Below are 27,803 nucleotides of genomic sequence, written 5' to 3'. Positions count from 1 at the left end.
CGATGGTTTTATCTCCTCAGGATAGAGTGTATACTTTCCAAAGGAGATATTTATTTCGTTTATGCACGAATGGGCTACAACCACATAGGTTGCGCAGTGGCGTTTCTTCAGGGGATGGCAGTAAATAATGTTATATACCTATAGCTGTGATTCCACAAGCCCAGATGTCGCACAGCTGATTGTAACCGCCCTTCCTCTCCACCGCTGCCACCTGTAAGAAACAGTAATAGAAATAATCTTCATTCAAGTATATCACATTATGTCCTTTCATATATACTAGATGGTCCCGCGGATTCACCCACGTTAAATTTCAATGTACAAATTTCAATAAAAAATACAGCCTATATGCATAAGCTATATTATTGTAAATTTCATCAATCCGTTTAGTAGTTTTTGCGTGAAAGAGTAACAAACATTCGCGTTTGTAATATTATTAATATATACTAGCTGACCAGGCAATTTCCGTTCGCCTCAGAATTAAAAAATAAGTCATAGGTTTTTCAAGTTTAGTTACGCAGTAAATTCCTGAACGGACCCTGTTTTTTACACTTGCGATCTGTTTATATGGAACATTTTAGCTATTTTCCATGCAATTTCGCATGGTCAATGGTCATCACAGAGAGTTGTAGAGGCGAATGATTTGGACAGTGAAGGAGTGAGAAGAGGTCGTCAAACATAAGCTTCTAGTACTACGCAAAGCAAAACAGGGTGTGAAAGTTTAGTGTGAAATTGGAACTTTGTTTTTAGATATTCAGGGGTAAAGGTTCAGTAAAGAAGGGAAGGAGGAAGTTAAGGAGGGAAAGTTCTGCGAAGAGGAATAAGAAGCCACTTAAGTTCCCTGCGAAGATTGGAAACTGAGAAAATTATTATTATTCACCTCCGGTGCCATCCAGTAAGGCGTGCCAATGAACGACTTCCTCTTGTTGATGGTGGCTGTAATCTGCGCGGATACACCAAAATCTGCTAACTTTACGTCCCCACACTCTGTGAGAAGGATGTTGGCGCCTTTGATATCCCTGGAAATGACAAATAATAATAAATTTCATAATAAAAAACTTGATTTCAGTCTTATCTTCTTGAATATAAATAATCTTTATTCAAATAAACTCAATACAATGCACATTTGAATAATCATATGTGTTTATTCTACCACTCATTGGGAACGCAGACTCATCACAAGAAGAATGAGGAAGAATCTTGTGTGTTGCTCTTTTGAATGGATGTTGTTTTAAATAAATTCATAATTACACAATAACAAGGCATGCGATAATGAACATACAAACCGTTACACACTCCTTCTTAGTGCAATCAGATAATATTGTGAGCATTATGAATTTTAATTTATTCTACAAAAACATTATTATCGTTTACATATAAAATTTTATAATTTATATACGACATTTTAATGTTGCAGGCAAATTTAGAATAGAATCTAGTAGTTTGTTGTAAAAACCTTATGCAATTGCCATAAAACGAATTACTATTTTTATTTATGTAAAATCAGTTTGTTATTAAATATCTTATTCTTCACTACCCGCCAGTGTGTAGGTACGTTGCATCATCGGAATCAGAGTTTCATCATCATTTATAAAAAATATGAATTACCCAGATTGTTAATTATGTCACCAAGATAAGGGGGTTTATGATATTATATTGTTTTCTTTAAACTTGACGTACAAAAGAAACAAATGATTAGAATAATAACTTCATCTTTAACTATCTCCACTTAAAATTGTATTAACTATCTCCCTTCGATCGACCCCCCATCCAGTTCAAACGAGGATCTAAATTACTACGGCCTGAGCCGAGGTTCGAACCCCTAGCAATGCCCTTAGACTTCCATCGTCAGGCGTTGGCCTTAAATCCTTCCGCGGATTTGGAGTGCCATCTGCACTCGCCCCCTATCTTCCGGTGAAGCTGTAAATGCCAGTTGCGGGCAACAGCATTAGAGTAGTCCGAAAAAAATAGCGCCATCTAGTCCCAAGCTAAGCAGAGTTTGAGTTATGAAAACTAGACAACTGACAGAAATACTTCCGATGGTGGCGGGTCGATTCATTCTCTTACATACATACAAACATTTGCAACCACTAGTATCATTGTTTGTTTAGGTCTAGGTGTTTTTATGTATCTTATGTATGTACAGAAACCATAACATAAAATGCTTAGATTGACACTAGATGGCGCCATGTTAATTGCCCTGGGTTATTAAATATAAATATACAGACATACTAACCTGTGCATTTTCCCCATACTGTGCAAGTACGACAGTCCAGTGAGCGTCTCCCGGCACATGTAAGCTATTTGGATCTCCGTCAGAGGTCCTGTCACGTGGTATATGTCCTGTAATTAAAATTGTAACGTTAAAACTAATGATCCCTGAACAACAGATCAATGTGCCCAATTTCTTCCCGGTTGAAAACTTCTATAAGCTTGTGGGGACGAGCCTGCTCTAATTACTATGACTGATTTACGCTTATTTAGTTACTCAACCAGTTGGTTGTGGGTTTAATATTTGGACTCTCATGAATTTGTGCTGGTGGATATTTAAAAGAGCAACACGTAAGTTTCTTGCTCGTTCTTCTTGTGATGACCTTTCAAATTGAGCAATAGATTAAAAAAAGTAATGAGTATTCAAAAGTGCATCTATGTAAGTTTAATTGAATAAATGTTTTTTTTCCTATTGTATAATGGCTAGGTATTGTATTATGAAGTCTACTACTAGTGAACGTCAGCTGCGGTTCCGAGTTAAGGAACACAAACCTCACTTTTGTTGATAATAATAGCACTAAACCCCACTATTGTGCGTAGTATACTATGTGTAGTATGTGTAGGAAAGAGAAGGAAACATATTGTCGTCTATAGCGCACACTGCCGGCGTCATGCGGGCATTAAGCTGGGCACGGCGAGTGAGATGAGTCGTGTCTCTGATAGCCGGTAATTAGGAAGACTAATAGTACATCATCATCATCATCGCAGCCCGGAAGACGTCCAATGCTGGATATAGCCCCCCCCCCCCCAGATCTCCACGACGATCGGTCCTGCACTGCTCGCATCCAATGCTTTCCAGCAATCTTGACCAGATCGTCGGTCCACCTTGCCAGAGGCCTATGACTAACAGTACACTACGAATAAAATTATTATTATTAAAACACTAACCTGCAAGCTACCACCTCCACAGTACTCCATCGAGATCCATAGCTTATCCCTTCTAAGGTAGGAGCCGTAGTATGCCACTATGTTTGGGTGCCGGCAGTCCTTCATCATGAGGATCTCCTGCTGGATGATGGCGAAGTCATCACCCGGCTCCAACTTTATCACCTTGATGGCAGCAAGCTCACCACTGCCGTCCAGTCTTTTTGCCTGAAATTGGAGAACGAGAAAATTAATCACTTTAAAATATATTTTAATTGTTTTTACATTTGTTTTAACGATGTCGCTGGTTTAGCAATATAGCACACCGCCATACTTTCAGTGGTCTCGGATTAGATTCCTCGCACAGTACAAACATTTGTATTCATAAGTAAGTTTTTTGTATTTATCTGGATATTTTTTTATTTATTAAATATTTATTTGTGTAATTAAGTACTTATATCAGTTGTCTAGTAGCCACAATACAAGTTCTACTTTACTTGGGACTAGATAGCGGTGTGTGAATTCTCCAAGTTTAATTATTAACACATTATTTAGGTAGAAATAATTATTGACATAAAATATCATATACCATAATTATAATTCATTAGCTGTGTCCGCTTTTTCACAGCAAGAAATAGCCTGTGTTATTCTGATGTATAAGCTATATCACTAAAAATTCATCAAAACCCGTTCAGTAGTATTTGTGTGACAGATTAACAAACATCCATCGATCCATACTCACAAACTTTCGCGTTTATAATATTAATACATAATATTTATAACGTTAGCATAATAATAATGCATGATGGCATCAACGTTGAAGAATTAAATAGGAATACATAGTTTACTGCTACACCGGTTTTGTTTATAAATAACATCCTTATTATTCATAGAAAATATATAAGGAAATGTGGTCTCTCATGCGATTATGCTACCATCTGGCAAACACGTGGTCATCGAGATAAATTAAATGAGGACTAAAAGTGATGAGGTTCTTGCCAGACTCTAGTCAATTTATATGATTTATATATATAGCATACCACTACTATTACGCGCGGTGTCATCCGCTTTTTTGAGATAATATATGTATATATATGTAAGTCCTCGTGACACAATGTATCTAAACAGCTTTCTGCAATAAGGCCATCTTGTTGTATTTAGTTATATAAATAAATAACTTTGGACAATTCACACAGCGCCATCTAGTCCCACGGTAAGCAAAGCTTGTGTTATGTGTACTAGGAAATTTATATAAATAGACATATACTCGAACCCGCGACCATAGGAAGTAAAGCGGTGTGCTAAACCGCTACACCACCGAGGCCGTCAATATATATATATAGTTTACTCATTAATTGTACCTATTCTCTCATTGTATAATGCAAATAAAGCATATTCTATTCTATACTCACGTCATATTTTATTACGACCCGTTCAGCGGTTCATGCATAGTAATAAACAAACAAACAGCGTGTCTATATGTCTGTCACTTTATTATGTATTTACAACTGAACTGCTGAACGGACCTATGTAAATGAAATTTGTCAGGATGATCTTCATTACATAGTATAAAACAAAGTCGCTGTCGCTGTCTGTCCATTCCTATGTATGCTTAAATCTTTAAAACTACTCAACGGATTTTGAAGCGGATTGTTTTAGTAGATAGAGTGATTCAAGAATAAGGTTTATATATATAATACATGTACACCCGTGTGAGGCCGGGGCGAGTAGCTAGTTATATATAAGAAGATATTCATATCAGTTGTCTAGTAACCATAACACAAGCTTTGCTTACTGTGGGACTAGATGGCGGTGTGTTCATTGGCTAGGGACATATAAATATATACTAGCTGACTCCGCGAACTCCTTTCCCTCCCAAAATTAAATATGCCAAAGGTTTTTTGAAGTTTAGTTACGCAATAAATTTCTGAACGCTTGGCAGCTATCAGCAGTTTGTATGGGAAAATAATATTGTTGTTTTTACTATTTTACATGCAATTTCATCATATTTTATCACCATTTAAACCTTCCCTGAACTTTAACGAATATTTTAAGACTAAAATTAGCCAAATCGGTTCAGTCGTTCTCCAGTTTTAGCGAGACTAACGAAGAGTAATTCATTTTTATCAGTGATATTAGGAATCTCCGTAACCGTAATCAAAACTATCGGATATCCGATATAAAAAAATATCCATAACCGTAACCGAATCCGAAATATATGTTTCGGACAATATCAGATAGGGGCGGAGCCTAATTGGAACACGTTATGTAACCATTTGTATATTACTTTTGAAATTCCTTAAAAAATTAATATCCGTAACCGAAATTATCCGAAACTAACGGATAATCCGATACAATTGCATATCCGTATCCGTATCCGGTATAATAATCATTCCTATATCCGAAACCTATCCGTATCCGAAATTTCATATCCATAGCATCCCTGATTTTTATATATATAGATATATATCTTGCGCGTACAGAAGCGACTTGTTACATTTTTATTACATGTATACATTGTTTATTTGTACAGATGCGTATATTATCTTTAAACATAATAACCACATGTTAATCATCAACAGACGACGGTTAGATCCATATGTATCAAGATATACGAATAGTTTAATAAATGTAGTTAAATAATGCTCCCCACAACTTGTTTTTTAATGGATGGTAAAGGAATGATGCACCCGCCTGAGTTAACCGTATACGCTATCGGGGTATATAGTAAGGGAGTTTAGTGTTCCCATTACTAGCAATAGCAATGTACCATGTTAGGTCAACCCTCGACGCGGTTCCCACTGGCCCCATCGTGATTAATTTCTAGTTATTTAATCACAATGGGGTAACTGACCTGACCTGATCTCAGGCTACTCTTATCATCTTCCACTGATGCCCCAGCGTATACCGTTAGCGCAGGCGGGTGCACCATTCCATAATCATCTATAAAAAATATGCATAGTAAACACCCAGACCACAGTTAGCAATAAAGATCTATTCTATTCTATTCTATTCTACACACTTACAGATAAACATACACTTTAAAAGGATCAATAAATTGAGGTTAAATAAAGAAATTAAAATAAATAAATATTGCGTTTTGATTGGTAGTAATAAGGTTTAGTGTCCCCACTGCTAGCAATGTACCATGTTAGGTCGACCTTCACGCGGTTCCCCTTAGAAACCATCGTGATTCCTGAATGGAGGTGAAACGTGAATTCCTGGTTATATGTATAATCACGATGGATTAACTGACCTAACCTCATGCTCATCTTATCATCCTCCACTGATGCCCCAGCAAATAGAAATATTGATGCCCCGTTAGCGCAGGCGGGTGCACCATTCCATTATCATCCATAAAAAAACCTTAAACCATATGTTTTGTTGCCCGATGACATCAAAACACAACGGTAAATCGTGCCTTGCATAAAGTGGACCGGCAGAGGTGATAAATTCTATTAATATACAACGCGCATACATGTACTGTTATGCGTAACACCAAATCAGAATTATTGACTGCCTTGGTACCAATAAGCACAGGTAATATTATTATTTATATTTTTAGTTACTTTCCAGACATTGTAATGTAGGTACTTGGGTATTCTTTGTTTACTATATTCATAATTATGTTTTCTTCACTGTCTATGTTATAATTGTTTTGTTATATTTCATGTTACTGTATCGTCTGTTTATAGTAAAATATAAAATGTCAAAAAAAATTCTAACCTTAACATCTAGGCTCATTATGTCAACACTACTTATTAATATAATACTACTAAATACTTTTCGGTACTCGTTGTCTATCAACTATCTATATATATATATTTGTAATTATAATTGTAATGACTGTTTGTACCAAAACAAATTTAAAAAAAAAAATTATTAACTAGCGGACCCGCGCAACTTCGCCTGCGTTTCATTTTTCCACCTTTTGCAATAGTTTCATTGCAGCTCCGCTCGTACTGGTCGTAGCGCAGTGTTATATAGCTTAAAGCATCATCATGCATCATAACTGCCCCACAACGCATTCTGTATACCTTAAGGTTAGTTGGTGGAGAATGCCATACGGCATTAAGCTCGCTTTGTACAAGTTATATTGTGCATTAAAGAATAAATTATACATAGAAAACATCCAGACCGATACAAACAATTATACTCATGAATTTGATGATTGTGCCGTACGAGGAATCGAACCTGCGACCATCGGAAGTAAGAAACCACTTATCATCAGGCGGACCGTTCGCTTGCTTCCCATTCAACATACATATAAACAAGTTGTACCAACATATGGTAACCAACTTACGACGCAAACCGTCAACTCTTTGTTTTATTGAGGCGTCAGACAGCGGAAATGATCAAGTGGTGACGCATCTTATAGGGGTCGCGTGATATTGGGAATGCCAATGTTTTTATAAAGAAAGAGTGAAAAAAAGAAAGAATAAAAGAAAATATGTTTGCCACTATATCATAATAATCATAGTATATTACAACATTTACTTAAAATAGCAACACTAAAGTTTCTTGCTCAAACTTATGATGAGTCTAAGTTCCGAATAAGTGGTAGAATTAATAATATAACTATTCAAAAGTGCTACTATTAAATTACATATAAGAATAAAATAATAAAAATTATTTCTATTCTATTCTGTTCTTATTATAATGAAAACCAATAGCTTATAATAATAATAATAATTAATTTTTGTACAATAACACTAATTAATGAGTATATAAATACAAACCAATGAACTTGTATCCATTAAACAAATCTCAATTGAACCGTACGAAGTCCGTGTAAAAGCTAGTATATAATAATAATAAACCTGGACAATTCACACAGCGCCATCTAGTTCCAAGCTAAATAAAGCTTGAAGAACATAGATACTGTTAAATACAGCTCTTTTAATATTTTCTTAATATTCATCGTCATCATCATCGCAGCCCGGAAGACGTCCACTGCTGAACATAGGCCTCCCACAAAGATCTCCACGACGATCAGTCCTCCGCTGCTGGCATCCATAGCATTTCTCAATATTATAATTTGTTAATTTTAATAATGTAAATATAACTCTTTAATGTCGTTCCATTGCCTTTACGTTAACACTAGATAACTGATATAAATAGTTTGACGTATTTTTATAAACACTATATAATATACATAGAAAACACCCAGACCAATAAAAACAGTCAGTCATGAATACAAATGTTTGCACCGTGCGAGGATGCAAACCTGTGACCATCGAAAGTAAGCCTTGTTAAACCGCTAGACCACTGGACCCGTCAACAGGGAGGACAAATAGCTTGTTTGTTAAGACACATAAAAAAACAATACTTTCTTTTTCATTGCCTATATGCTGCCGGTAACAAAGATTAATTAACATGTATGTGATAACACATGTATGATTAACAATGACTCATTGTATGACAGTTCAAAACAAACCAGATAAAACCGGTTCGCGTTAGCATTGACAATGTATGATGGCCGGGCAAGGTCGAGCAACAATGTCGGAGAAAGTGAATACAATAGTACTTATTACCGTAAACATAAAGAATTTGTCAAAAACCTATAGATAGTTTCATATATTACCCCGTGTAAATAAACAGACGTACTAAACCATTTAACTTTATATCATTACTAGCTGTGCCCGCAGTTTCACACACGTGAAATTTGTAGCCTATATGTTATTCTGGTGTATGCGCTATATTATTGTAAAGTTTCACCAAAATCCGTTCAGTAGTTTTTGCGTGAAAGAGTAACAAACATCAATCTATACTCACAAACTTTCGCGTTAATAATATTAAAATAAGATATTAATATGTGAACATTATTAACACATATTCCCTTTAGGAAAATTGCGCGTACTTGTCACGAAGTGCGGAATGGTCATTTTTTATGTTGATTATGCATAAAAAAATACATAAAATCAATAAACAAATATTACACACGCTACCATTCATCCGATCGATCCCCCGTCCAATTCATACGGGGATCGAAATTATCGACGGTCTGAGCCGAGGTTCGAATACCTAGCGGTGCCCTCAGACTAAAGTCGTATCCGTCAGGCGGGGGTTTGCCTTCAGCCGCTCCATAAGTCCTTTGGTTTGGAGTGTCATCTGCACTCGCCCTATCGTGTGGTGAAGCTGTAAAGGCCAGCTGCGGCCAACTGCATTACAGTAATCCGAAATAAAACACTATCTAGTGTTAGCTTCAATACATAAAGAACACTCAGTTGACTAATTTGTTACTTTCATTTCAAATTTGAAAATATTGTCAAATATTGTCAATAGGGGGAAGGGGATTGTTAGTAATGTGTACCATCATGACCCCATTACTAGCAATGCACCATGTCAGGTTGACCTCCACGCGGTTCCCCTGGAAACCATCGTGATAAATTTCTGGTGAATTTATTACGATGGGCTAACTGACCTGACCTGATGTTGATCTTATCATCCTCCACTGGTGCCTTGCCAGCGTAAACCGTTAGCGCAGGCGGGTGGTCCATTCCATTATCATAGATAAAAAAATATATTGTCAATATTGTTAATTGTCAAATCAACGTATCAGGCTTTGTTTCAGTACTGTTATCAAATCTTTTCTACATGAAGCAAGTCTTTGAAAATACAACCTTAATGATGTTCAAATTTATAATTTCAACTAGCTTTTGCCCACGGCTTCGCTCGCATTAATTTATCCCCTTAGGGGTGGAATTTATCAAAATCGTTTTTAGGGGATGCCTACATACGTCATAGTAGCTTTATGCATGCAAAGTCTCAGCCCGATCGGTTTAAAATTGACAAAGTTTCATACAAACTTTCATCCCCTATTTTATCCCTTTGGGGATAGAATTAATCAAAATCCTTTCTTAGAGAATGCCTACGTCATAACATCTACCTGCATGCCAAACTTCAGCCCGATCCGTGTAGTGGTTTGGGCTGTGCGTTGATAGATCACTACGTCAGTCACCTTTGAGTTATATATATTTAGAGTAATTATGGTCGAATTTCGACCACTGCGCGACCACTGGTCCTAATAACAACGTCCATGATATTGGTTAGATTAATTTATAAATGACGCAATTAGAGGTTGTTGCCGCGTTGTGCAATTATAAATGAACTCCCGACTCCGACTCGTCGAGCGTTTGTAGTGTCCCTAATTATCTACATTGACCTACATTTGTACCCACCTATATCGGTTTGGGCGAAATTGATTATTTATTTACCGAATATAGTTACGGTTGCATTCTATTTTCGTTTGCTTTCGAATTTATTGGGTTGATTTCGCCTGATAAGGAACGCAGCGTTATCGTCACGTGTTTTTTTTATACAATGTCTATCACAAACTAGCGTACGTAGTAGGTAAGTAGTGGAGGCAGCGTGCCAATCAAATGAGCCCAAATAGGTCGCCCTAACAATATACCAGGCTCGTAATTACACCGTGAAGTTTTGTAGTGAATACGGATCTTACACACCTCTTGTACCTTCAATAGACCTTCCACCACTGAAGCGAGTGGAAAGTCTATTGAAGGTTTTATAATTCGATAAAAAAATTTGGTGAGATAGAGACCCACGCTCATCATATCATCTGTATGGGTCTCTATCTCCTATTATATAATATGACAGTGGAATAACTGCGGCATAAGGGTTACCACGTCATATGAGTATAACATAACGTGGTGCTGTTCATGTACACAGACTACAGTTACCACTTACATATAAACTCTGTCAAAAATCTGCAGATTTTGCTAGAGGAAACGCCACTACGCATCCTATGTGGTTGTAGCCTACTCATGCATAAACGAAATATCTCCTTTGGAACACTTTCCCGTGGAGATAAAAACCATCGCTCCTAAGAAAATCCTTCAATTCTTGTCCCTGACGGCTAGACCCGTCAGGGTCAAGTAACGAATTCTGTAAAAGGGCGAGCACAATAGATCTACGTAGGTCGCAGTGCTACAGTTGGTACAGGCACCTGACAATAGCCCAAACAACCCAATAAAAATACATATAAACCGTCAAGTACGCCATTCCAGTTACATAAAAAAATGGTTCAAGTCATACAAAAGCTAACGAGATAGAACCCTATAAATGTTTAAAAAAAGCCGCTCCAGAAATTAGCTACGCTATGTGAGTTTAGGGCACGCGGCCGGAATGTAAAACCATCGTACCCTTTCGGTTCGACAAATTTTCATGCCACAAGCCCTTTTCTTATTTCAATATGCATTCCAACACAGCCACCCCGACAAATGACGAGACGATTAGAAATACGATTTAACAAGCGCTAATTAAAAATATATTTGCCTTCAAAGAGGTTATTCTAAACAACTTAATCGAAGTTTTTTTTCAGACTACTCTAATACTGTTGGCCGCAGCTAGCCTTTACAGCTTCACCGGATGATAGGACGCTAGTCTAGTTCGCGCTCCAAACCAAAGGAAGGACTTATAGAGCGGCTGAAGACAATCTCCCGCCTGACATTAGTGATGGCACAGCTAGGGGTTGGGTTCGAACCTTGACGCAGGCCGTTGTAAATTCTATGCCCATTTGAATCGAATGGGGGGATCAATCAGAGAGAGCGTAATCCTAGATTGTTATATAAATAATTTTAATAGTACTTAGTATAGTATGTAATAATAATAATTATTATTATGTCTCAGGACAATTTACACAGCGCTATCTAGACCCAAGCTAAGGACACCTATAGAGTCCTTAACTTGGCTATAGAGAAAAAGAAGCTCTTATGTTTCTTTTTCTCTCTTTTAAATATCGTAAGTCGTAGTCTAGTCCCCGAATAGCCAAGAATAGGCTTTCAAGCTATATCCGAACTCTATTCATTGCCTGATGATGTCTCGTTTAGGCTGTAGATCCAATAACGGTCGGAATTTGTTCGCCTATAGAGAAGGTCGTATCGTAACGCTTCCAGTAGTGATGGTCAAGTTTCCACACTGAATATGTGTGATCTCACACATGCTAATGTTAGCGAAATTAAACCAAATAATATAAATCCATTAAATAATGAAATAGACTTCCGCAAAGTAACATGTAATTCGATATAATAAGGACCGAGCGCCTCTTACAGGAATATTGTTTACTAACTATGCCCGCGGCTTCGCTTGCGTGAAATTTATAGCTTGTATTTATTGTGATATATAAGCTAAATTACTGTAAATTTTGATCTAAATCCGTCCAGTAGTTTTTGCATGAAAGAGTAACAAAAATTCCTCCATATGGTACTTACAAATTTTCGCGTTTATAATATTAACAAGCTGTGCCCGCGCTTCTACCCCGTTTAACTTTCAACAAAAAATATAGCCTATGTAAATTACCCTTATGCATAAGCTATATGACTGTAAAGTTTCATTATTAAGAATTAAGATATGATGTTATGACCTGAAATAAAATATATAGGTAATTTGCTACTAAGAAATTAGATAGGATATATGTAATCTCTCATAGTGCCCCGCTGAGATACCTAATCGACATTTGATATATGAACATGATGGAATTTTATGAAAACATTTTCGGTGTTATTACAAAAAATCTATTAAAACTCAACTCAACTAAAACAATTTATACATATAATAACAATATTATGGTCGCCGTCTGTACATGAAAGATATGTAAGTAAAACTATTATAATGGATGGAACTTTATCAAATGAAATTTAAAATTCATTCATTCATATGAATGAAAGCTTTTTTGGAAAGCTGGTTCACCACAAGAATGATCTTCTTGTGGTGAACCAGCTTTCCAAATGAGCGGTAGATTAAAAGAAGGATAACTGTGACTATTCTATTCTATTCTAAAGGATTCTTATGAACGGCAATTTTATCTTTAAATTTAGTATTAATGTTATCGACATAAAATTCAATATAATAATTGTTAGAATTACAGTCTGTATGTGTGCTGGGAACAATAAGCCTCTCACTATATTTGATTCGATCTATCTAATAATACAATAACTCTTGAGACTTGATTAGGGTGCGTCTATTGACGTAGATACTAAAGGATAAGTTCCACTTCCCTGTTCAATTCATTTCACATAATAGCCTCTATACGTGAGAGGACAAATATATATGTTTTAGTAATATTTTAGTTCAGAGTTCTAGAACTATGGTTACTGTTAAACTTTTGCTTTTAGTACATATTAAAACTATAGGACATGACATACAGGATGTGGGCGATAAAGGAAACCAAGGAATTGTCGTAAGATGTATATCTACATCTATACATACATATCAATAAAAATGGAGTGTCTGTTTGTAATATTGAAATAAGCGTTTTTTACTACATGCATATTAATATAAATACGGTGCATACACCAAAATAACATTTTTTACAATTTTTGTTTGTTTTCTGTTTTTGGACTTTTTTTGGCAGGTAGCTGATGTAATAAGGAGTAACTGAGGCTACTTTTATTTTAGAAAAATAAACAAACAAACAGCACTAACTAGGACCACGAAAGGAAACCGAAAAGGAACAATAGAAACAACAAAAGGTCACAATTCAGAATAGAATTTGGTATTTGAAATATGAAATTTATAACATAGACTAAATAAGTGGCCTGTATTCCACAGGACTTTAAAAGGATGCCATTGGCCGTAGTTGCGTCATACGGATGAAGACTAACTCCTGCTTGTCTAAAACGACCAGTCTGAGGGCACGCTTGGGGTTCTAACCTCGGCTCAAGCCGTCGTAATATCAATCTCCATTTATTATAGCACACACCGAATATAAATGTGGATGGTTATAAGGGAAGGGAAGAAAGGTCGAAAAAGAGATGGATGTATCATGTGAAAGAAGATATGATAAGAAAGGGAGTAAATGACGAAAAGACTACGAACAGGGATAAACGGAAGAAAAAAACATATTACGCCGACCCCAAATAAATGGATAAGGAAGAAGCAGATGATGACCTAATCGAAACGTCGAGGGAACAGAACATCTTATTTTCCATAAAATTATTCGTATTAAAACCTGATTAATTATATTAATAATTCTAGATATTTATCCTTATGTCATCATTATAACTATAGCAAAATTTACTGACGAAACAATTAAATAGAATAAGGAAAGGTCACAAACAGTTTCAACCACTTATAAAGAAAAAAAGTATTTTACCCGCAGTAACATAAAAATCTCCATTTTAGCACCATTCGGATTAATACCAGATGCTGAATTTCGCCATCGCACTACCCGCCAGAAACTAAAACGGCGCGGCGGTCCTCCATCGTGCGCTTTTCCAGAAACTTTTACCTCGTACAACCACATTGTGGAATCATCATTCAGCAATAGTATTTCCGAACCGATACGATTGAAACCTTCAAGAAAAGAGATTATTCATTCTTAAAAGGCCGATAACGCACTTGCTATTTCCCTGGTTTTGCGGGTGCTTATGGACGGCGGTAATCACTTATCACCAGATGAGCTACAAGCTCGTTTGACCCCTATGCTATAAAAAAACATTTTTCATAATGAGAAAGAAGTTATTTTCCTGATACTCCGATCATATTTGCCGTAGCGTCATGTGTTAATAGCATATATAACATGTGCGTCATGTTATATATGCTACAAACTTCCTCGATAAATGGGCTATCAAGCACTAAGAGATTATTTCAGTACGAACCAGTACTTCTTGTTTAGCGCAATCAACCAAACAAACTCTTCAAATTCGTAATATTAATATAGATAATATGGAGGAATTTCTGCTTTACCGTCCAACACAAATAATGACAAATTAAGACATGTAGCTTGACATTAGCCAATTATAATTTCTCGGCCGGTGACGCAGTAACAGGGATGTCAACCGTTCGAGGAATCTCCCACAAATACGAGCCTTTTGATTTTTGGTCTTATAAAGCATTACTTTGTAAGCTATAAAGTAAATATATTACGGCCTAACTACGGCCCACAGCGCTTTAGTGGGGCCACCAGACGTGACCCAGCTATCGTATAGTTCGCTATAGAAACCTAGTCACGAATAAGACCATTTTCATAGAATTTAATAGAAATTTATTAATTTCTTGACACAATAATTACAAACCAGTCAATGTGAACCCAACTACGCATAATGCTGGAAACCTAGTTTCCTGCATTGAATTTCAGTTCATACAAGTTTGTACCAAATTCTGACCTACGGAAGTCGGTCAAAATACGGTGAGGTACGAGGTTAGGAAACCAAATTGAGTCAATACATATACTATATTTTATTACTTCAAAAGAGAGTGTGTTAAGCATGACAACCCTACCCAATTGATAATAATAATGTTATAATATATATATGGACTTTCTGAGCAGAACCAGTTTTTACGATTTCTTCTGATGCGATTTACTTTATGTTAATACTCACTAATGGGCTATCTATACTCTATACATTACGTCACAAGTTAAAAGTAGCGTGTCCACACAATAAAATTTAGCTAATAATAATTTTATTTAACAACCACAATAAAATTTCGGTCTAGGTATTCGTTCCATCGCTATTCAGAGGACTTGCGTCTCCCCTCAGCCAAGCGCGATAGCAATATAACATTTTTTACAATTTTTGTCTGTCTGTCTGTCTGTTTGTTCCGACTAATCTCTGAAATACCTGGACCTACTTTGACGGGACTTTTTTGACCGGTAGCTGTGTAATAAGGAGTAACTTAGGCTACTTTTATTTTAGAAAATTCTTTTATTCGACGAAGTTACATGTACAGCTATATAGTATGTACAGTATACTATATTAATTACCTCTCTCCATACAAAACTTGCTACTAAGAACATTTTCTACAATAACTAAATAAACTCGATGAAATTTTGTCCACAGTATAAGGCAACTAATATCAACGTAGTAACACCAATAAACTTCTTTAAAGAAAATCTGATTAGAGTGAAACTAAGGAGATTTTCTTTAGTTTGTTTTAGAATTACACATATCTGAGAACTTGATTTTTCAGAATATCGAAAAATATGATTATGTTTACTGTAGAGTAAGCCGAGTTAAGCGGAACGTAAATATTTACAAGATTTCGTTAGAAAATATTACTATCTCGCTTGGATGAGGGGAGACGCAAGTTCTCTGAATAGAGATGAAACGAATACTGAAGATTACCTACATCGTAATTTTTTTGCATGTACGTACACACTCCTCTTCTACACTTACTAATATTATAAAGCTGAAGAGTTTGTTTGAACGCTCTAATCTCAGGAACTACTGGTTCGAATAGAAAATTTATTTTTGTGTTGGATAGTCCATTTATCGAGGAAGGCTATATAATGTTACGCTACGATCAATAGAAGCGAAGCATCAGTGAAAAATGTTGCAAAAACGGGGAAAATTAAAAGATAATCGCGATAGTGGTACGAAGTCGGCACGGGCACGGCTAGTCTATACATATAAATAAAAATGGAGTGTCTGTTTCTAATATTGAAATAACCGTTTTTACTATATGCATATGAATATAAATACGGTACATACACCAAAATAACATTTTTTACCATTTTTGTCTGTCTGTCTGTTTGTTCCGGCTAATCTCTGAAATAGCTGGACCGATTCTGACGGGACTTTTATTGGCAGGTAGCTGATGTAATAAGGAGTAACTTAGGCTACTTTTATCTTAGAAAATTAAAGTTAAATTCCACCCGATTCCGCGAGTACAGTTAGTATGATATAAACTGGATTAAAATGGCGAATATGCCGATTTAGACACACCTAGTTCTGTAGCAGTGGAATCTAATGGAATTAATGGACCATTCTATGACCTGTTTCGCCGTTCCTATAACATTGGGTCCCGTACGCTAGGTGTAGCGTGTTAAAACACTTAGCGAGCCGGCATAGTGCGGCCAACCGTCAAGGGATGAATTTCCTCCCTTCGGTTGTTCCCATTCATAGAGTACACATTTACCAGAGGTTTTGTATTATAGAGAAACTTTATACAAGAACCTATCCCACACCTTTCTCACCTTTTTTGGCCGCAAAACAGGTTGCTTTATAAACTGTGTTACAATTAGATGATGAGATATAGTAATAATAATAATCTCAGGACAATTCATACAGCTCCATTTAGACTAGCGTTGCCAGACCTCTCGTGTTTCCCAGGACGTCCCGTATTTTAAGCTTAGTTTAAAGTGTCCCGGCGGGACTGACTCTGTCCCGTATTCGAACCGTGCTCCGTTTTTTATTATTAAATCGCTCGATCTATGCTAGACAAAAATACTCACAGACGCAACGTTTGTAGCTCTAATTTAATAAAAAGCAAGTTGATGACCGTTTATAATTGTATTGATTTTTATAAATATGTTAAAACCCACAAAATTATGTTAATGACGCCTCAGAAAAATATATAGAAAAATGAAGAATGTCAGTATATAATTTTGTTTTTTATTTGTCCAGTGTAAGAAACTAAATTCCCATATTTTTTTTGCCTATAAGCATTTCTACCTTATAGGCCGAAAAAAAAATCTGGCAACTCTAATCTAGACCCAAGTTAAGCTAGCCAAAGCTTGTGTTATGGGTGCTAGATAACTGATACAAATACATATAGTTTTCTTTCGTAAATACATACATATTATACGTAAAAACACCCAAACCGATACAAACAAAAATACTCCTGAATACAAATGTTTGTGCCGTGCGAGGAATCGAACCCGCGACCATCGCAAGGCGGTGTGTTAAACCGAGGCCGTCAAATACATTCTAATTTATTTATTGTTTATATGAATATGCAGGAATGTAATGGTTGTCAAAAAAAAACTTTCTTTCTTTCATTCCAAGCAAAGAAAGAGTAATGAGACGTATTTGTGACGGCCACGGTGGTTTAGCGGTTTAGCACACCGCTTTACTTCCGATTGGTCGCGGGTTCGATTCCTCCCTCGGTGCAAACATTTGTATTCATGAGTATGATTGTTTGTATTAATCTAGATGTTTTCTATGTATATTATGTATGTATTTACAAAGAAGAGTATCAAGTATTTATATCAGTTGTCTAGTACTCATCACAGAGCGCAGCTTACAGTGGGATTAGATTTAAATCGCTGTTTAATTAGTCTAGGGTTATTTATTATTTGTTTATCTTGTAAAAAATAATCATTATTCTATTCACTCTCTATAAGAGTGGGCTCACATTATCAGTTTCAAGTGCATTAGCTGCTACCGCCGTCTTTGGAGATCCGCCAACCGAGCATCGTCAGCACGGGTCGTCCGGTCTCAGCACTATAATGCAAACTTTAATAATGCTTGCGATACAAGTAGGCACGACCTCGCGTGTACAGTCAGCAATATTTACATGTGTCGTGACACAGTGCAGTTCGTCGACCCACCCGACTGTGGCGTGCCATACCAGTCATAAAGTTTAATTACTATAGAATTAAAAAAAAGGTTAATAAGTAACGTTTGTTGTATAAATCTCTTTAATGGATTATATATTGTTTAATACTAGCTGACCTGGCATACTTAGTACTGCTTTGAAATTAAATAATATATCAAAGTTATATGTATTTAAAAAATATATCTAAATATTTATATCAGTTGTCTAGTAGGTACCCATAACACAAACTCTGCTTACGTTATGGGTACTATTTAAGACAACAGATTGCGTTGTACGAATTGTCCAAGGGTATTATTACTATTATTACATGAATTTGTTTTTTTTTTTACAGGTGTTTATTTAATCTACAATGTATGTGTATGTATACATTTGTAACTCAATTTTAAAGCAGATATATTCAACAGTTTGAGTTCAAATATTGTTATCATATATTTACAATGCGTTCAGAATTTTATTTGCGACCTAACTTAGAAAGATATGTAAAATCTACATAGAAATGTCTAGATTATAAACGATAAACGATTACTTCTAGATTTCAATAACTTCTTCGTTCACTGTTATTTAGATAGAAAAATCTATGTCCATTCTAATCATACAATCTGTTTCTACGTCCGATTTTAGTAGGATCCAAATTTCACTCGTTTAGGCACTAAAAGACATCAAACTGAAGACAGACAATGTTACACACAGCATGGTTGGGCTCAATTTAAACTTAGGGGGGAAGGGCATTGTTAGTAATGTGGACTAATAACCCCATTGCTAATAATATAACAAGTCAGGTCGAACTCCACACTGTTCCCCTGGAAACCATCGTGATATATTCCTGGTGAACTTGCCAGGATGTGCTAACTGACCTGACCTCATGCTCATCTTATCATCCTCCACTGGTGCCCTGCCAGTGTATACCGTTAACGCTGCCGGATGCACTGTTCCATCAACATGCATTAAAAAAACTGAAACTTAACATTTCTATAAATAGATTTTGGTATTACAACTAAAAATATAAAAGACGCGATAAAAATAAAACATTGTTTCAAAAATGGGAGAGTTTAAAAAGTAAACAAAGTGCACTTTCGCTCTTGTGATTTTCATTAGATCCAGTCGACTGCGCCACGTGGTACATATGACGTCATAGAATTCACAGATCGAAAACGTCACTAAACGTTTTTTTATTAATTTTATTAAAAAAGTGCACTTTCAGTTTGAGGATTTCGTTAGTATCCGGTCAACTGCATCTCATTTCATAGAATTCACCGATCGTAAAGTAAAGTCGGAGGTATATGGTCTTTTATTCGAGATGGATGAGCCCTTCCCTTCCCTTCCCATTCCCAAGTCACAGTTGATCACATTTAAAAAATATCGTTTTAATTCTAAAATTAAATTGTGCTGTAACATTTCACGTCAGAATTCGTTACATTATTTACACGAAGTTTATGCCAACCCTTTATCATACTTTGTCATACATTGTCACACTTGACCCCCTCAAATAACCTGTCACATAATTCTTGAATGACCTTTTACGATTCGTGTAAAACATTTCAGACCCCTGGTTAATCTGTACCGGCCTTGATGCCACGATGGCGTGATGGGGCCTCATTGTATTAATTCGCAGGAAGCACATAGCGTGAATTATAAATAAGGCTTACGTACTCGTCCGTCTGTCTGTCATTTTGTAAACTTTACACGTCTTTTTTTATATAATTGAAATGGCAAATGTGCACTGCTAATGATGTACACACCTGCGCTAACGGTATAGGCTGGCGGGGCATCAATGGAAGATGATAAGATGAACATAAGATCAGGTTATTTAGTCCATCGTGATAAATTCATCCGGAATATATCACAATGGTTTCCAGGAAGAACCGCGTGGAGGCCAACCTGACGTAGCATATTGCAATGGCGTCAACAGTCCACATAACTAACAACCCCGTTCTCCAATAACATCGACAGTTGACAATGCCTCTGGCTACCCCATTTAGGATAACAGTGGTGAATGTAGAGAAAACAGTTTTTCCTCTTTAATATACTAGTTTAGAAGCATAAGGAAGATTTGAAATAGTATATACTAGTAACAGCTAGTAGGTTATCTGTGGCATTCATTAATTCAAATTGAGAGGATTCATGGTGACTCATGGTTATTCCGTAATGTTGATTCGGCTGACCATAGGTGTTAATGAACTTAGAAATTACGTGTCCTATAACCGTTTGCAGTTGTAGAACGCATTTAGACACAATAAAGGGAACGGAATATGATCGAGGCCAGTTTATAATATAATAATATTAATAAATATTTCCATATCCTAATGGATACAGTTTTACCAAATAAAAGTAAACATTTTTTTTTCTGTCTCATGTATATAGATAGATAAATTCTTTATTCAACAATTAACATACCATACATGAGATACAGATAAAAAACATTAATTAATAAAAGAAATGTAGGTGGCTTTATGTGCCTACTATACTATAAAATTATATTATTTGTGAATATGAACCCATCTTTGGGTCTCCTCCTCCTCCATCTTTTTCCAATATTCTCTGCTTTTGTCCATAGTTATCCAGTCCATTATATAATCAGCCCGCCTTCTTAGGGCGGTTGCATCATTCCATTATCTTATATACACAATTCTCGTGTCACAGTTTTCGTTCCCATACTCCTCCGAAACGGCTTGACTGATTCTCATGAAATTTTGTGAGCGTATTGAATAGGTCTGAGAATCAGCCAAAATCTATTTTTCATCCCCCTAAATGTTAGGGGTAGTCCACCCCCTAAATTTTTATTTTTATTTTAAGGCAAAACAACATTTGCCTAGACAGCTAGTCATCCATAAAATAATGACAATGTTGTGGTGAACGCAGCATTTGTGGTAGGTTGCGGGCCTACTATAGTCTCAATTTTTTTGCTTTATTTAATATCAATACCCTTAATAAAGTTTAGAAATAAACTACTGTAAGAGCTGAGTTTCTTGCTAGTTCTTATTAGCTAGAAAGCACTCCGAACTGACAGCAGATTTAACATAACACAAGACTGCAATTGACTATAATGAACATACAGGAATAAAGATATTTTGTTGATATTTAATTCAACTGAGCTCAGACATTATTAACATTATTTTTTTTAGTTTTGGCCAGACCTGAACTGACAACCTTTAGTACATAAGTTGGAGTAGTAAATCACTACAATGCTAAAATCAAAAACCTCAAAATAAATTTTAGATTAAAAAAAAAAACCACAATGCTGTCTAAATATGTAACATAAGGATACCAAAATGTATATACTTCTATTGTTATGTAACACTGAAAACAAAATGCTAATTGCATAATGATGTTCACAAAAACTTTTACAGTAAGAAATTTAAACATTATGAATGTAGGTCTCATTGTTTTTAAGTTAAGTGTTGTAACTTCTTTTTCAATTTATTGTATTTATAATTACTCAGTTAAAATTACCGTAATATTAATTTTCTGTTTAAACATTGTCAGGTACTATTTTAAGTTGTCCTCCAGACGATCCGCCTGGAAACCATCACTATAAACCATCAATTATCAAATTAATTCACTAGTGAATTAGTCCCTGGTGTTTCAGGCGTCCATATCTGGGCCGTACCCACCTGTGGTATAAAAAAAAAAAAATCCCTCATGTTCATCTTAACATCCACCATTAGTACCCAGCCTAAACCGTTATAACATTCATATTTCAAAAAACAAAACATAATTTAGTACCAAACTTATATTCCACACAGTAACAGTAATAGAGCTACATGAATTGTAATATATTAGAATTCAGACAAACTCTACCATGAGTTCTCAGTCCTCATAAGAGCTGCTTTCTGGCTAAGAATTGACAAGACTCAGCTCTTATTCTTTTCAAATGAGCTTGTACATGTTTGTTTATTTGTATTCTTCTTGTGATGAGACAGCTTTCCGAACGAGCGGTAGATTAAAAAAAAATGTAATGACTATTCAAAAGTGCTTCAATGTAAGTTTATTTGAATAAATGATTTTCTATTCTATTCTATTCTTAGATGTAAAATACTCACTGCTATCATAAATTTTATTTTTGCAAAGATATTACTGTTGTATGTATCTGGTAATTGTTATTTAAACTATCAAATTAATACTGTTGTTATTGATATTTGATTATCTATTATTACATAATATTACAGCTTTATCATTAATAAATCAGTTATCAAATAAAAACAAGGTAAGATTATGTGCTAATTATGTAATTACTAGATGAGTATGAAAAATTAAAATTATAATGTAAAAATTTCATGCTCGTAAGTGGCTAAAATGTCCTACATGTATAAATGATTTTGAAGTTGAATTTGACTACCTACTTTTTAAAATGTATTGACATTTTTTTAAAAGTGCAATAGACAAGTTCTTGCTCGTTCTTCTTGTGATGAGTTTGCATTCAGAATTAGTGACAGAATAACAAAAAAATTGCCATACAAACAAGACTGACTGAAGACTGTAAATGACAGTGCTTACATTGAGTTTATTAGAATAAAGATTATTTATATTATACTAATATGTGAAGCAAAAACATTTGTACCCTTTTTTAAGAAAGTTGTATGGATGGAGGAGTATGAAATTTTGCAAACTTATAGTAAAAATAGAAAGGGAATGCAGAATACTAATATGTTTATTAAATTATACATAAAAATACATTAAATCATTAAAAACCATTAAACTCACTACCATTTGTTTGTATTTGACACATACACTCTTATGCATTCTTGTGTCTATTGTTAAAGTTTGTAGTCAAATTGATAATAAATTAACATTAGTTGTCTAGTTTTACTGAATGACAAATAATTCTAGTCAAATTTCAAACAATGGGCCATGACCAATGCCAACTACACAGCCAATGTCCACTAGTTTTTTTATACTGTGTTAAGCTTCTTTTTTAGTATGTAAATCACACACATAATAATTTTATTACATACTTACACTATTTAGAGGATATATTAGCTATTTAGCTATCCCCTAAAAACACTAAATTGCCATCTTGTATACCCATTATGCCATAATTAATTAACAAATTAAACTTCAAACTCTACCAGAATATAAAAAAAATGAATATGCTAAAAGTTCTCCCACAACCCCTGAACTGCAATTTCCCCTCACTAAACCCACTCCCAATTGCTCTCCCCAAATGTCCACCATGGTCATAACACCATATCAAATTTATGAGGTAATGAACACATCAAAACCTTATATATTAGTATTTTATGTATAATATACATGTTTATGTATATCATACTGGCCTTAGAGTAACTTATAGTGTGGTGGTATCACCTCATCACTGTAGCATTATATATTATGTGATGAGGTATCACTACATAATTGTACTATTCATTGTACATCAGTAAGTTTATTGGATAGTGTGCTACATGGCTTATTAGTAACATGTACTTTGATGTGGAGTCATAATGTAGACTGATTTTACAGTTAACTTAAATCTATGTTTTCTGGAGAGGTACTAATGATAGGGACTCAAGTGTTAACAGAAATATTACAAGTGTAGGCACAGACTTATGTGACCAAATTATCCCAAAGTAGACATTGTTTACTATTTGTAAGGAAATAAGTACTATAATATTTAAGGAATCCTCATTAGTATATGTGAGGGGAAGTTACCTCTGAACTTCTCACATTAACAGAGTAACTATAGTGGTGTTCAAGTAAATAATGTAGAATAAGATAAACAAAATATATTTCTAATCAAAATAAAATAATATAAAAACACATTTAATACAATATACAGATAAGTTATAGATACATCAATACGACGACAGACAAGATGACAAAACACACTCTCTTTTCAAATATTCAAACATACTTCATCTGCCATACCAGCCAGTCTAAACATCGATTGCAAACCTCGTTCTAACAGTATATAATATATAATTATCTGCTATATAATTGTCTATGTTAGCTTATTATTTAATCTTTAAAACTTACATACCTACTCTCAGGAAGAATATAAAGAAACATTGTTATTTGTTAGATTTACTGAACATCTATGTATACATATATATTCAGCTAATAATGATATTTACTGATAATAATTAATATTCTAATTTGCTTCATTAGGAAAATTATTCAGTTTATTTTAACTGGTTATTTTGTCTTGTATTTTTATAACCAAAGTTAAATAAATAGCAATAACAAATTCAACATGTCTGCATCCCACAACAGTGATAAAGGCAGAAATATATTCACAAACCACAATCAACCCTTATCTTTTGTTTATAAGGAAACTAACAATAGAATGCAACATTACTGAGGCAGCTAATGTGATCTGAATATTAAGTGTTTAGTGAAATTTTACACTGAATTTACATTACCAAGGTTAACATACGCATACACGTGTTGTTTATCAAAAATACACCTGCTCCAATAAACTGATAATACAAATCGAAACGCAATAATGAACGAAAACCTGACATATGAAATTAACATTGCTCCCGCAAAGAATCAGTTTACTTGGGTATATCATTACACATCACAATTGTTAACAATCAATCGGACCTATAGCTAGGAATGTAGAGAATTTAGTGGAAAATAAGAGTTTAGAAAGGCCCCCTACCTTATACACATCGCCATAGGTGCCCGAGCCAATCCTCTGAATAAGCTCGTATTCATCTTGTGGATTTCGTCTAGATATATCCGAGCTTAAGACACCACCACTATGCGCCATAATCACTATTATACACTATTCTAACATTTATTTACACTTTAATCTCATTATTCACATAATTAATAACACAAAACGTCGACAAATTAATTATTTTTTTATAACACAATATCCGACATTTGTCACTGACGTTTGCCACAGTGCCATTCTCAGTGTAGCCAAGAACTAAATAAAATTCCTACTAAGATAACAAATATTTTAAAATGAAACATGATTAATCACTACGCCTCCAAATTATAAATATATAATAATTATTTATATTTACCTAACAAAATAAGGAAACAATGACATCAAGTAAAATTTGAATTTTACATATTTATTTATAATTACATAGTATCAATTTTAGTCATGTTAAATATTTTATACATTGCGTTTTTCCCCTTTGTGAAAATACTTTTAGGCGATGGGCGAACCTGTACGACATTAACTGCCTTTACACGTACGCTCTTTTACGCGGGAATAGGCTTTCACATACGAAATAAAGTGCATGTAAATGTAGACAAAGAGAACGAGAAAGACCGCGTGTGTCCCAGTAAGCGTTTTCCCGCATTCCTCAATAGTGCTTTTGTGCCTTCTTTACATATTATAAAATGAAGTCACGCTCAGTATCTGTTCGTTTAGATCTTATAAACTACGCAACGGATTTTAATGCAGTTTTATCAATAGATAGAGTGATTCAAGAGGAAGGTTTATATGTATAGTACATGTACACCCGTGTGAAGTCGGAGTGCGGGGCTAGTTTTTTAATAAATAATTGGAAAATGACTATGGAGCAAAAACATAATTATAGAGTTATGGACAATTTATAAATCTTACGTGAATGGAAAATAAAATGTGTGAAATAGAAAATAAAATATCTCATTCACTTTCATAAGAAAGTGAAGTAACATACACAATACACGCAAACACGTGCGAAGGAGTAAACAAAAAAAAGTTAAATGTAATCCCTCACGATTGCAAGCACTATCTCTCCCGCGATGTATCGTGAAAAGACAGGTAAGTACTTACAAAACAGATACTTCTAAACAAGACCTTCAGAGGCATATCAAAGACATTATCATATGTCGACGTCATGGTGAACGCAACACACTAAGTGTTGTGTGCCCATAATTCGCTAGTATGTTTAAACTTTGGTACATTTACTTTACTCTTTGCTTTAAACCCAGTGGCAGGAGGCGAGCCTAGTGTCGAGTGTTTCCTTCACCTGAGAGCCAGTCAGAAATATAAATAGACACATAAAGTGGTCTTGGCTTACAATGTTTTAATTGTAAGTTGGGAGTCCCGACTCAATACAGTATACCACTATGCCACAACCCCTATCATAGAGTTATTTTTTCTAGTGAGAAAAAACATCAAATATACAGTGTATTCAGATAATAATCAAAAACTCGCAGAACTACACATATTTTACGACATAATATGGCAACATTTCATCGTTGTCATATTTTGTGTCTATGCTATGTCATAAATATTTACATATTTTTTTCAGTCAAACAAGATCAGAAACAAGTTTATACAGTTTTATAGTGACTTGGAATTGTAATTAATTAGGAGCTACATGCTGACTATTGCTGACAAATTGACAGGTGAAAGGACAGTTAGGCCAATTTGGATGAACGATTTCAATACGGCAATAGGAGAGGGATTATTCATATGTATCGTATATGGGGTCTAGTATAGTGGCACAAATGCACTATTTGAGGTTGACCTCCACGCGGTACATGATTTGTGTAGATATACATAACCCGTAATGTTTAATTCCTGTGGAATTTGCCAAGATGGGCTAAAAGACCTGAGTTCATCATCGCATTATCCTTCACTGGTGCTATGCCTATATGGTGTATACCGTTAGTGAAATCGACAGGATTATTCCATTATCATTTATTGAAAGTAGGCCGACAAGTAATGGTATAAAGGCAAGGGAATGATGAACCAGTCTCACAACTATATCATTGCTCATCAATGCTATACCATTAGCAGTAGGAAGCACTATTCCATCATATTACCTCTGCTTTGCTTCCAATGGTCGCATGTTCGCTTCCTCGTACAGTACAAACACATGTATTAATATTTGTAGCAGCCTGGATATTTTCTGCGTACATTATGTATTTAAAAAAAAACTAAGTTATTACATCAATCATCTAGTACCCATAACACAACCTCTGCTTACAGGGACATATCGCTGTGCGAATTCAGGGATGTTACAGTATGTTATTATTTTATATGTGAAGCCGACTCATCTACTTTTACGGAAGTACCAGAGTACAATAAAACGGAAGTATAATGTTAAAATGGTATATTTATTACAATGCAATATCTCCGGCCGGCATCTCCATGTAACGTCATACAAAATTTGTTTTAACGCCGACTACACAATAAACTTCTAACACTTTATTATAAAATTATATATAATAATATATATATATATATATCTTTTGGTTCATTCCATTTTAAGTGCACTTTAACAAACGTCTTGACTTATACGTGAAGGCTAAACGCTATTTAAGCGATTGGAAATTTTAAACTTCCAGGGCGTTACGGCTTTTAAAACATACATCATAAATGTATACAATTAACTTTATTCCAATGAAATTAAATACAAATTCCAATACCTGCACTATACCGTTTGAATCAATCATATTTAAACAGTCTATACTATTGTGAT

General features: G+C 34.9%; 1 protein-coding gene across 1 annotated transcript in view; it reads right to left on the bottom strand.

Annotated features, from left to right (window-relative positions):
* Positions 1-25,228, bottom strand: part of LOC131843318 (mitogen-activated protein kinase kinase kinase kinase 5) — a 41,162-nt gene extending 15,934 nt beyond the window's left edge. Inside the window, exons 1-5 of the mRNA XM_059191943.1 lie at positions 25,031-25,228; positions 3,157-3,360; positions 2,234-2,340; positions 878-1,016; positions 139-211 (exon numbers count right to left, since the gene is read on the bottom strand). Of these exons, the coding sequence (XP_059047926.1) occupies positions 139-211; positions 878-1,016; positions 2,234-2,340; positions 3,157-3,360; positions 25,031-25,141 (634 nt within the window). The 5' untranslated portion in view covers positions 25,142-25,228. The remainder of the gene's footprint in view (positions 1-138; positions 212-877; positions 1,017-2,233; positions 2,341-3,156; positions 3,361-25,030) is intronic.
* Between the last annotated feature and the right edge of the window lie 2,575 nt (positions 25,229-27,803).

The sequence above is a fragment of the Achroia grisella genome, unplaced genomic scaffold (assembly GCF_030625045.1).
Source record: "Achroia grisella isolate CSIRO2021 unplaced genomic scaffold, CSIRO_AGI_Agris_v1 utg295, whole genome shotgun sequence".
Taxonomy (NCBI): Eukaryota; Metazoa; Arthropoda; class Insecta; order Lepidoptera; family Pyralidae; genus Achroia; species Achroia grisella.
The sequence above is the reverse complement of the archived record's forward strand: the minus strand, read 5'-3'. Positions and strand labels throughout refer to the sequence as shown.